Source organism: Anarrhichthys ocellatus, unplaced genomic scaffold (genome assembly GCF_004355925.1).
Source record: "Anarrhichthys ocellatus isolate YVR2014 unplaced genomic scaffold, GSC_Weel_1.0 scaffold433, whole genome shotgun sequence".
NCBI lineage: Eukaryota > Metazoa > Chordata > Actinopteri > Perciformes > Anarhichadidae > Anarrhichthys > Anarrhichthys ocellatus.
Window position 1 is genome coordinate 26,454 of NW_022280407.1, and position 12,876 is coordinate 39,329.

General features: G+C 40.3%; 1 protein-coding gene across 1 annotated transcript in view; it reads left to right on the plus strand.

Moving 5' to 3' along the window:
• Nucleotides 1-12,865, plus strand: part of LOC116401412 (diacylglycerol kinase zeta-like) — a 14,342-nt gene extending 1,477 nt beyond the window's left edge. Inside the window, exons 2-14 of the mRNA XM_031879781.1 lie at nt 1,670-2,718; nt 3,531-3,639; nt 5,166-5,261; nt 7,011-7,088; nt 7,161-7,217; nt 8,268-8,336; nt 8,425-8,496; nt 9,538-9,654; nt 10,321-10,395; nt 10,727-10,828; nt 11,698-11,780; nt 11,894-11,954; nt 12,623-12,865. Of these exons, the coding sequence (XP_031735641.1) occupies nt 1,715-2,718; nt 3,531-3,639; nt 5,166-5,261; nt 7,011-7,088; nt 7,161-7,217; nt 8,268-8,336; nt 8,425-8,496; nt 9,538-9,654; nt 10,321-10,395; nt 10,727-10,828; nt 11,698-11,780; nt 11,894-11,954; nt 12,623-12,757 (2,058 nt within the window). The 5' untranslated portion in view covers nt 1,670-1,714 and the 3' untranslated portion in view covers nt 12,758-12,865. The remainder of the gene's footprint in view (nt 1-1,669; nt 2,719-3,530; nt 3,640-5,165; nt 5,262-7,010; nt 7,089-7,160; nt 7,218-8,267; nt 8,337-8,424; nt 8,497-9,537; nt 9,655-10,320; nt 10,396-10,726; nt 10,829-11,697; nt 11,781-11,893; nt 11,955-12,622) is intronic.
• Nucleotides 12,866-12,876: the final 11 nt, after the last annotated feature.

The window sequence follows — 12,876 nt, forward strand, 5'->3', positions numbered from 1 at the left end:
ATCAGACTGTCATTGTGCACATTGTTTAACAGTCATCAGGCCGTCATTGTGCACATTGTTTAACAGTTATCAGGCCGTCGTTGTGCACATTGTTTAACAGCTATCAGACTGTCATTGTGCACATTGTTTAACAGTTATCAGGCCGTCATTGTGCACATTGTTTAACAGTTATCAGGCCGTCGTTGTGCACATTGTTTAACAGCTATCAGACTGTCATTGTGCACATTGTTTAACAGCTATCAGACTGTCATTGTGCACATTGTTTAACAGTCATCAGGCCGTCATTGTGCACATTGTTTAACAGTTATCAGGCCGTCGTTGTGCACATTGTTTAACAGTTATCAGACTGTCATTGTGCACATTGTTTAACAGTTATCAGGCCGTCGTTGTGCACATTGTTTAACAGCTATCAGACTGTCGTTGTGCACATTGTTTAACAGTTATCAGACTGTCGTTGGAGCACATTGTTTAACAGCTATCAGGCCGTCATTGTGCACATTGTTTAACAGTTATCAGACTGTCGTTGGAGCACATTGTTTAACAGTTATCAGGCCGTCATTGTGCACATTGTTTAGGATCAGGACTACACTGAGACTGGTTCATATAGAGGATCAGGACTACACTGAGACTGGTTCAGGACCAGTTAGCAGGTTCAAAAACCCTGTAATGATCTTGTGTTAAACTCTTCTTCTCTGAAACCAGTCAAACACTCAGGATGTTGTCACAGACTAATTACTGGAGTGTTGTTGTTTGGAGGAAGATAAGCCAGCATGTAGTTGTGGCCTTAACCACTGTTTCTTCCTGTTGACATTCTGCCCCCCCCTGAATGTTTTATTATTCATGTTCCTCAGAAACAGCAGTTTGTCTTCCACAACATCTAGTAGTGATGATGTGTTCATGCTCATTCTGGAAATCAGCAACTTAGTGAACCTGGAATGAATTTAATTGACATTTATGTTGCAGCAGCTTCCACACAATACAGTTTTACTAACGATGGTTCTCCTCCAATACTCAGTAGAACATGTGTTTCTAGTCTCTGATCTCTGATCATGTTTCATTGTAAACAACCAATCAGTGTTTAAAGCAACAGGAGGAGAGCTAGTAACGTTAGCAGCACCGCTAATGGCTAACCAACGGAGGTTCACTTCAGTTACATTATGATGCCTTCAGGCTCTTCTCAGTGAACATGAGTACTGGCTGAAGGTACATTATAACGTTATCATGATCAGGAATCTATAACAGATGATTTGCTCTTTTTTTTCTCTTGTGCTGATCTGATCCGTGATCAGGTTTAAAAACTGTAGTCGGATACAGAACTTTAGTTTCAAACTGAGGTGGTCCAGTGGTTTTATACAGAGCTGAAGTCATGATGTCACTTCCTGTCTGGTCTCAATGAAATCTTTCATTCAAGGTTTCTTTCATCCATGAATCCACTCGACTCTACTGTCTCCAACTATTATTACAGACACCTGAACTAACCACAGACACCAGAAGAACTAGAACCTAGTCACAGTTGAACTTCGGCTCTCTATAAAACAGATTATTTTAGTTTTTAATGGATGAATTACACTTCCTGTAGTTTTCGTATAATAAAACATATATAATATATAATATCTTAGTATCTCCTTAAGCTCTTCACACCAAGCTAACTACTTTTTATGCCCAACAGCCAGAGAGGAGCATTTCAGACGTCTTCCTTGTCTCTCCGTCCATCATGGACACGTTTTTCCGCCGTCACTTTAAAAGGAAGGAGGCGGCTCTGCTGGCGGGGGCAGAGTCTAAATCGGTCAACCGGCGGAGGCCCAGCGTGGCCGTCCCGACCAGCAAGGCCCGCCGGAGGTCCAACGCTGGGCTGCCGTCCTCCTCGCTGACCCAGCAGCGACGCCCCAGCGTCCAGCTGCAGGGGGCGCTGTCGTGCGCCGGAGGGGGGCGTCTGGCGAAGACGTCCCGGCACAGCAGGTGGGCGGGGCACGTCCGGCGGCGCTCCAGCACCACCACCCCCAGCCTCAACCCCAGGTTCGCCGTGTGCAGGAGGAAGGTGGGCAAGCTGCGGACCATCGACACGCACCTGCTGGGCCCGTCCATGCTGCTTGCCAGCCTCATCCAGATGGCTGAGGAAGAGGAGGAGGTGGAGGGGGCGGGGCTACCAGCCGGAGAGCAGCAGGTGGAGGTGAGGGGCGGGGCCAGCACCAGGAGGATGTTCTCACGCTCCAGCAGCCTCCAATCGGACAGCAGTGATTACTCCACCGCCAACGACAGCCAATCAGAAGCCAGCCAACCGTCCGAGGAGGCGGAGCAGCTGGCGGAGGAGGAGGAGGACGAAGATGCCTCCTGGTCGCACGTCTCCTCCTCCTCCGACCGCCCGTCCTCCTCCGACCGCCCATCCTCCTCCGCCGTGGAGGTGATGAGAGAGACTCCGCGCCCCCCCCCGGCGTGGCGGCCCCTCATCCGGGCCCCTCGCTGCCTGAGGAGGAACTCGTCTCAGCTGTTCTTAGGAGACGGCGCTCCTCTCGGCCGCCACCGGGCGTCCAGCCAGAGGAAGAGGAGGAGGATCTCCACCATCTCTAAGGCCGGGAGCCCCTGGCCGGGGAGGGGCCCCCCGCTGCCCAGCCGCAGGAGCTCGGTCCACTACCTCCATCAGCCGGCCTTCTACCGGGGCCCCGGGGCCCTCAGCCCGCTGGGCGACGCCCACCTGGAGAGCTGGAGCAGCTTCCTGCTGTATGTAGACCTCCAACACGGCGGCTCAAGTTTAGCTGAATGTTACTGGCTGCAGGTTTACTCCACAACAAACCTCAAAGAGTTTTAAATGATTCACGTTTCATCAAGTTCATCATAAAACACAACACCTCATCCTCTCACTTCATTAAAGTCGTGAGATGATTAAAATGGTTCTCAGCTGGAGACACACGTCTGAAGCTCATTGATTGATCACTGATCACAGCAGAGCAAAGGAATGGATGTGTGTGTGTACTTATGGATGTGTGTGTGTACTTATACAACTGTCGTTGTGAGTACCAGTTAGAACCTTAGAGCTTGTGAGGACACTTTTGGAAACGAGGACTTTTTGTCCTCTCTTCTTCAAAGGCTTGTTTAAGGGTTCAGACTTTAAAGGTTGAGGTTCATGTCAGTGTCCTCTCAAATGTAAAACGACAGGTGTGTGTGTGTGTGTGTGTGGCAGGAAGTGTTCAGCACACTGTCCTCAAAATGCAAATAAAGTTTCATATTATAACAGAAACAGAGAGTATCTGCTGCTGATTTTTCAAAAGAATAAAACTAGTTTCACATCATTGTAAATCAATGCTTCATTTATTATAGGTTTCAGGTAACCATAGCAGCAACTATAGGTATAACATGTAGAATATATTTTTGGTCATGAGATATCAAAAGACATTATATTGCTCCATTAATCCTGCACGTATCCATGATCCGGCAGGGAAAATATTAACATGACAAAACTACAACTAATAAAACGTATAAACTGATCTGGAGTCTGTTTCCTTAAAAGGTCTTTTGTCCTCTTGTGGTTTCAGGAAAGCGATGGCGAAGTCGGGTCTGCAGCACGCGGCGGCTCAGCCCAAGGCGGCAATGTCCGGACAGACCGACCCGCTGCAGGAGCCCAACAGCACCGTGGACTGGAGCGTGAGTCACTGCTGATCCAGCCGATCTTCATTCAGCTTCACATGATTCAATCAATGAGGAAACCTGATTTATTTTTAAATCAGTCCGGATGTTAAAACCAGAAAGCAAAGAACCTTCCTCCTTTTATTTGTCTCTGCGACGTCCATGACAACCAGGGAACATAAGGCTCATCTTGAAGTGAATTTTACTTTTATTTATTTTATTCAAACGTTTGTTTTACAGGAATATTTTCTATTGAGAGGCCTGGCGAAGATGGCAGGATGAACAAAATCCAAACTACAGATGTCAGACAAAACAGCAGAAAAAGTTAAAACAACATAAAAAAATAAGCAACGGACGTAAAATAATAAAATAATTTAGTCTAAATTCACTCACCAATATTCGGTGCAAAAACTTTAAAATATAATAAAGTACTCAGGTCAACCAGGACGGAATGATGACGCACACACATAAACTATTATTATTGCTATTTTTTCCGTTATTTCTTCTTCTACTCTCTGATGATGGTTTCTGCTAACATGCCACAGGAAAGTTCCTGCAGCGGTCCAGAGTTACAGTGAACCAACTTCCTCATTGCAGTTTGTTTGGATAGTCTGACTGAACTGAGAAAGAGAAAACGGTTCTAAACATGTATTTACTTCCCTAGAAAACATTTGCAAAGCCAACTTTTTTCAAGCATTTGAAATCCATCATTGTTTACATCCACCGTCACTTACTTTCTCTTTTACATTTTAAATATAAACTACGTATAAAAAACATTTCAATACTCGATATCGCTGAAAGCTCATTTTCATCCCGGGCCAGATGGACAATAATACAAACAAGGATGATAAAATAATATTCACTGTGTACATAGTCACAGGATACTGATGGTGTTTACAGAACAGTTCTGGTTGTTTGATTAGTTAACAACATACAATTAAATTCATGATTGCATTCTTGATTCTCCTTTAAGCTTTAACTTTTTAGCATCATAGAAAAACACACGTCTACGTTTATAAATGGGATGGAAGAGAGTTTCTTTTTTGTGCCTTTAATGGAAAAGTCCGACACATTTTGTGGATCTTGAGGGGAAAACACAGTCGCCTCTAGCTGTAGTTCTGTTATTGTTCTTAGTTTTGTTCTTCACATTGCAGCACATCTCATCATATAGTGTATATTGTAAAACCATCAGCGCTACAATAGGACTAAAACTAAGACTTAAATTGTATTTAGAAAGTTCAGGTTCAACAAAAAGAGTCTGTTTGACTCTTGAATGCTAAATCTTTATCATCTGTTTTTATTTATATGTATTATATGATGGTTTTATTGTTACTACTAAATTCTTAACGTTTATTGTAATAGTTTTAAAGTTAACTCAAAGTGTCTGAATGATTTGGGCCTTTGAAATGGTGTTCTTTTAAAATCAAACATTATTTGTAGAGACCTTTTAAATTGATAATTAAATGTCAGGTTTATATTTTTATATTTGATTCTGTGAAACAAAAAAGCTTGTAGAAATGTTTTTGATTTGTTTTCCATCCCAGGATAACGCCCAGTTCGGGGACCACATCTGGTTTGAGACCAGTGGCTCTGGAGACTTCTGTTATGTTGGAGAGCAGTACTGCATAGCTAAGTCACTGGTGAGTCACGGTGCCCCCTGTGGTCACAAACTGTACTTCCTGTTAATGAAACAGAGCGCTAGTGTCTTAACCTGAGGGGACTGTACACATGTTAAGACCTTTTATAATTTTCTTTAGACCCTCCTGTTGACTAAGAAATTGAAGATTGCATATATATTCAAAATATGTAAAAGTGTTCAAATACTTACCCTTTTAACCATAGACCTATTTTTAGGCCTCTGCTCAAAAATTGCATACTCATATTAAAAAGAGTGTATTTCTATAACTACAAGGTCTACTTTAATAATTTGTATGTTATAATAAAGGTAGCACTTGTGAGATTTGTGCAGATGTGTAAATATCAGTGTATCTGTTACATCTGTTATATATTTCACTTGTTTTATCACTAATAGTGTTCAATCTATCCAAATACAGCAGTTTGGCTTCATTTTGAGAGACTGAATCCTCTCTGAGCCTGTGAACCATGGAGCCATCCTCGTCTGACTGCTTTTTCCCTGTGTGTATGTGGACTTATCTCAGCCTATGATTGGTCGATTTGAGTGAATGAGACCTCCTTCGACGCGTCATAGTCCAGAGAAATGAGTGGAGGTGACGTGAGCTTGATTGACAGAATCGTTAGCCAGTCAAAATCAAAACTGCACCATGCCTCGCCGAGCGTAAACAACTATACACCCGAAAGTGAAATCCCTACCCCCGGTCCCCCATGCTTGGTTGACCCCCCTTTCTTCAGGAAACAGTTCAGAAACACACAGGATATACGTAGCAACAGTGTTTTTAGCCGGGAACTGGAATATTATTCCTTTCTCTTCATGATTCATCTCAAAGTAAGGGGCAGTTATGATTTTTTCTGCGGTGAAGCGGCTTGTTCTTCTGGTGCTTGTTGGCTGTATCTCTGTAATGGTTTCACGGAGAGAAATTCTGAAGATATCTCTGGATTCTGTGTTGAATTCTCTTGGTCTGTGATGTATTGGTTGTCCGTGTTAGCTTTTAGCTTTGTGTTCGTAGCTTTGTCCGGAGTGCGTAGCTCGCCGAGTCATCGCGAAAAATATGTGATATTGTGGTACATCTTCTAGTTGATGGTATTGGTTTGTGTATAATTGTGTTTGCAGCGTGTAAAATGGCTTACGTGATATTATTGCCCAGAATCTCTTCGTTAAGTGGGTATATAACACGCTCTTCGCTAAACTTTCTCGCCGGAACCCCAAATGGTCCTTGCTCGGTACCAAATAGTTTTGAGATGGTGTCTTCCAATCTGAACCTCAATACTTGAACAGAATAATCATTTTCACATTTAAAAAATCATAAACAGAAGAGTGGAAATTAAATATTTTTCACTCTGTTAATATTTTACATACATATTTTACTGCATATTTTACTGAAGTACAAACATACTCAAACTGTGCATTACCGTATGTAACTTTAAAAAAGTAACAAACATACTTATTTTAAGTTGAACTAAACATAACCAAGTACTTTTGTTGCATTATTGTTTTGTTTCTATTTGTTTCAACATTAGCCACGTGTTTAAAACTGCGACCGTAATCCAGGAGAAAATACATTTCCTTCCTTCTTCACACCAAGAATTGTGACACATTTACCGTAATGTAGTTCTGCTTTCTGTTGATATAAGTATGATGGTTTCAAATCACTAAAGACCTCACTTTACTCTCTCAAATATTCAGACTACTCTCTGTTACCGAGCTATTAATGTGCATCACAATGCAATACATCTGTTGTTATTTTCTGCAGCAAAAGTCAGTGGCGAGGAAGAAATGTGCCGGCTGTAAGATATCGGTCCACACGATGTGCATGGAGCAGCTGGAGAAGGTAAATCTTCTGAACAGCTTCACTCAGATTCTTCTTTCGTCTCTGCTCACAGTCCCTCGTCTCTTTGTTCAGATTAATTTCAGGTGCAAGCCGTCATTTAGAGAACCAGGATGTCGGGCCATTCGAGAGGTCAGTCTGAGGAAATATCTTCTTAAAACCCACTCACGCAGATTTCATTGTGACATTCACCGATGTTTTCTTATTTTGGATTTATTCTTTAGTATAAACAGAATCTATGCACCATCAAGAACAGGCTTACCCACATATGAGATCTGACCAAATCATTTGTTATCCTGTTTTCTTCAATTCTACAATTGTAGGATTAAAATTACAAAAATAATTGTATCATGTATAATATTTTTTTATAATTATTTTCATTACAGTGGAAACAGCTTATAGTGATTATAAAGTTTGGGACAAAATCATTCATTGACAATTTAGAAATGCACTGAAATCACTGCCAAGTGGTGTTTTAGTAGCCTGTTAACACTTCTGATGTTACTGTATCTGTAAACAGCACAGTACTGTTTGAGGCTACAGTAAGATATATTTTATGTACTGTACTGTATTATAGTGTAAGCATTTGAAACAGTCAATACAATTCAGTAAATGGTAAAGCTGACAGTTTTATTACTGTATATTCATGTAATGAATATACAGATGTCAATTAGATGGTAATCTGCGTGAGAAATAAGGAAAGAAAATGAATGAATAAATAAACTATTTTTTTCATATAATAATCATCCGCTTATGGTGTAAATTTGACCCTGACAAATGTGATCACTATAAGAGCTATTCACCGTATTTAACAAAGCATTATGGTCTTTTAAAATAAATAAATATTACTCTAACACAAACACTAAATCTATCCCATCTATCTTATTTTGTTATTTAAATAACATATGAATCCGCTACTGATCCTACTTTCCACATGTAACAATTCTACCGTTTAAGAACACTTCACGAATCTGACAGACATAAACTTTTCTTAGGAACTTTCTGAAGAACAAATTTAAGAAAAAGTCATCAGGATAGTCGTGAATGAGGCCCATCGTCGTTGTGTCTCTATAATAACTTCTATAATTCACAAGATGATCAGAACCACTTCAATGTGAAAAGTTCACATTCAGGAAATCAAAACAGGAACTGAACTCTTATAAATCATTGGTTGTTTTTCAGTCCAACGTTGTGCGACACCACTGGGTCCACAGGAGACATCAAACAGGGAAGTGTCGACAGTGTGGGAAGGTGAGCCTCCATCAGTCACTCAAAGCGCTTCCACTGATAAGCTGCAGAGTCTGAGAGCTAACAGGGTCTCCTCTTTTATCACCAACAGGGATTTCAACAGAAGTTTTCATTTCACAGCAAAGAGATTGTTGCCATCAGCTGCTCGTGGTGCAAACAGGCGGTAAGTTCACAGTCAGAGAACAGAAACCTGAGGTTTCACATTAGTTAGATATTGTAACATCCAAATATCAGAGACATTGATGGCCTCAGTGTGTTCAGTGTGGTGGAGAAAGTACTAATACTACTCTGTTACAGTAAAAGTGCTAATACCACTTATCACAATATTACTAATACATTAACATTGTTAACATTATTACTACTGCATTAACATTGTTAACATTATTAGTAATGCATTAACATTGTTAACATTATTACTACTGCATTAACATTGTTAACATTATTACTAATGCATTAACATTGTTAACATTATTACTACTGCATTAATATTGTTAACATTATTAGTAATGCATTAACATTGTTAACATTATTACTACTGCATTAACATTGTTAACATTATTAGTAATACATTAACAGTATTAACATTATTAGTATGCATAAATAACCCATGAAGCATGTGACTTTGGGTGTATTCATAGCTAGTTCTGTTGGACCAGTTGTTTTGAAACCTGGAGAAAGAAAAGAAAGAGGAGGAAGAGTTCTGAGGAAAATCTTCCTGATAACATTTGTGACCAATAAGAGAACAATTGCATGGCATTTGTTTACATTGTTTTTACCACTCTTGAATGTTGCCGTGTGAACCCAAATGAACCAGAGCAACAAATGGAACAGTTGTATCAAAGTAGTCCTGAACAGGAACAAAAAGCTTAAAACATGAGATGTTTGTGGAGCAATGAGGAAGCTGTGACCGTCCCCACATTAATAAATTAAACTAACACAAATGGTTTTCCATCATTTGACTCAAGCTCTTTTAATCACCTTTTCTTCTTGTGCAGTGATTTAATAGCACTGACTAGCTGTTTGTGTATATCGTACTAATATTCACACAACAGGAGTGGATGGAAACAGGACTTCAGTCAAGTTTTATTTGACACATTTTATAGAAATTTGGTTAAAATTTGTACAAACTTAAGATGGAAAACATACTTATGGCACGGTCTGCCTGCATTTTAGTATGGTGACTTGCTGTCTGTCTGTGTTTCAGTACCACAATAAGGTGACGTGCTTCATGCTGCAGCAGATAGAGGAGTGCTGCTCTCTGGGAGCTCACGCTGCCGTCATCATTCCTCCTACCTGGATCATCAGGGTCCGCAGAATACAGGTACATACATATGTTTGTCTCTCTGTACTTGTGAGGACCCTATGTATTCCCTAGCTCCTAACCCTTACCATCACAACTAAATGCCTCTCTGCCTACTATAACTCTAAACTAGACCTAATTCCAACATGAACCTTCAACCAGTCCAAACTGTCGTTATGTCAAATTACTCGTTAATCCCTCAGTTTATCAGCAAAATTCAAAATCATTAAATGTGGAGATAAATGGTTTTCATTCAACAGCTACATTACTTCTTGCACTTGTTTAAACCTAGTCATAATTACTAATTGGCATTTAACACCACAATTTGTATCATGACAGCGTATTTTGGGCACTACACTAAGTTATTGAGCAGTTTATTTTTAATTTTATTATTATTACTGTATGTATTTTCCTTATGACCAACACTTTCTTCTCAGACAAGTAGAAAGAGAAAGTAGAACAGAACATGAAGGTCCGTCACTCATTGTTTGGACATAAACTTTAAATTGTGTGTATATGTGGAGTTGGCTTTACGGTCCCCACAAGGTAGGTTGGTCCCCACAATGTCAGTGTGCCATCAGGTCCTCACACTGTTCAATAAATAAGCGTAGATCCACACACACACACACACACACACACACACACATATATCGTCTGATGTTGTTGTGTTTGTCTTCCTTTGTTCAGTCGTCTCTGAAGTTGAGTAAAAAGAAGAAAAGGACGTCGCTGAAATGCAACAAATCGAGCAAGAAGGGATCAGAGGTGAGGAAGAGACCGAACTCAACATTTTACAAATCTAAAGCGAAACTTCTTTAAGGTTTCAGCGCGGACGACAGATGTAAATTAGCTTCTAGCTAACTATGGTACAGCTAAGGAGCTGTGCACTCTCCCTATAGAACATGTAGCCTACGCTGCTTTTAATCATGCGTCCTTTGAGTCTGACTTTAATAACCTGACATTTTAAAAAGAGTCTTTTGAGAGGTTGTCATATAATTAGAATATCTGTTGTATTAAGGTTAATGAGTTGGGATGATGTAATGTGATGAGTGGTGTAAATGTGTGTTTCGTCTCCTGGGTGTTTCTACTCCGTCAGATCCAAGATGGCCGCTGGAAGCCCTTCCTGGTGAAGCCCCTCCCCTCTCAGCTCATGAAGCCTCTGCTGGTGTTTGTTAACCCGAAGAGTGGAGGAAACCAGGTAGAGTCACCTTCCTGCTTGTCAAGGGCCTCATTTCATCTGAACATGTTTGAATCTGAATTTATATTAAGGATAGCCTCTTGAGATGTAGCATCTCATTATCAAAGGGTTTCCTGTAGACATAAATGCAAACACATACAGACAAAATATCAGTGATATAACAAACTACAAATAAACACATACAGCCAAAAACATCATTGATATCATAACATAAACTACAAATACAGACAGCTCGCTGACCCTTCCCCTCCCCCACCTCAGCCCTCAGCTATTGTACAAGAAATACAAGGATATGATAAATTAACAATTCACATCAGCATACAGAGCAACTTTTTAAAATTCAGTTAGACTGAAAGAAGGCACAAATTAAAAGCATAAGATGAGAAAATAAAGAAGTCCTGAAGCAGTCGAAGGAGGTGATTGGTCACAGAGAAAGACAGAGGTTATTCCAATCAAAAGGAGCTTTTTACTGGAATTACTGGGGACAATGAAAAAGGGATATTGCATGAAGTGAAGCTAGAGCATTAATAATGCAGCAATTTAATTAGCATTTTGTATTTTATAATATCAAGAAAACATGATGAGCTTAACGTTGTTGAAGAACCTCAAGTATTTTTTTTTAATTATAACAAGCGTTTCCACTGCAATATCCGTCATCAAATATTTGTTTTGTTCAGCCAGTAAAAAATAAATTAAATTAATAATGAATGACAAAAGACGCAAATCCTCATATTTGAAATTGGACCCACAGAATGATGAAAAAATGACGTTAACCATTGATTGAATTTGCAAAATGACACGCTGTTAATTTTCTGTTGATTGATAAACAGAGTAATAGACAAACTGTTTTTATTTTATTTTGTTTTCAGGGAGCCAAGATCATCCAGTCCTTCATGTGGTACCTGAACCCTCGGCAGGTGTTTGACCTGACGAAGGGAGGACCCAGAGAGGGGTAAGACCAGACCGGCACAGGGGTGCATCCCAATTCCCTTTTTTTCTGTTCGGCGGAGTGAGGAGTGAACCGCTGAGGAGATGTTCAGGCTTTACTTTGTGTTTCTCCTGCAGGTTTGAGCTGTACGCCAAAGTGCCCAACCTGAGGATCCTGGCCTGTGGGGGGGACGGGACAGTGAGTCCAACCTTAAACTTAAACTTAAACCTAAACTTAACACTTAGAGCACACTCAACCTCAATCAACAGAGAGCTGCAGGGACGACGTGTTTCTGTCCAACAGGAAGTCATCGTCACCGCTGCCCTCCACAAACAGGCAATAGCAATTTTCCATTGGATTTTGAATTATTGCAGAAAGTAATCTGTCAGATAAATTTTATGATACTTACACATTTTGTTCAAACAATCTTCACGATTTTTTTATACAATTCAATTCATGTGAACAGATTGAACAACATAAAAGTTACAACACATTCAATGCATATGACATACATGATTCATATGGAAGTAGTAATAATAGTAGTGGTACTAATAATAGCAGAATAATAATAGAAAAATGATGACTAATAATAATAACAGCAGGTGTAGTTATATTAGAATATAAAGAATTAAAGCAGTAATAAAATAAATGTGACTAGCTAATGTTCTCCTGACCAAAATGTTTCAAAACTGATGAAAATACTGTGAGTTAAGCACGTTTCGGTGTGTGTGCTGGTTCCCAGGACCCCCCCAAAAATGTATGTGATCAAAAGTATACCGTTATTCCATTTAGAAAGTGGTGTCCCCACGTGTAACCTCCTAGACTGAAGTCCCCATGATGTAGCAAAAATGTGTATGTGTGTTCAGGTCGGCTGGATCTTGTCCGTGTTGGATGAGCTGAAGCTCCGCCCCCAGCCTCCTGTAGGTATCCTCCCTCTGGGGACCGGAAATGACCTGGCGAGGACTCTCAACTGGGGAGGGGTGAGTTATGCTGGTGTTTAACTGGAGTTATACTGGGGTTTAACTGGAGTTATAATGGGGTTTAACTGGAGTTATACTGGGGTTTAACTAGAGTTATACTGGGGTTTAACTGGAATTATACTGGGGTTTAACTGGAGTTA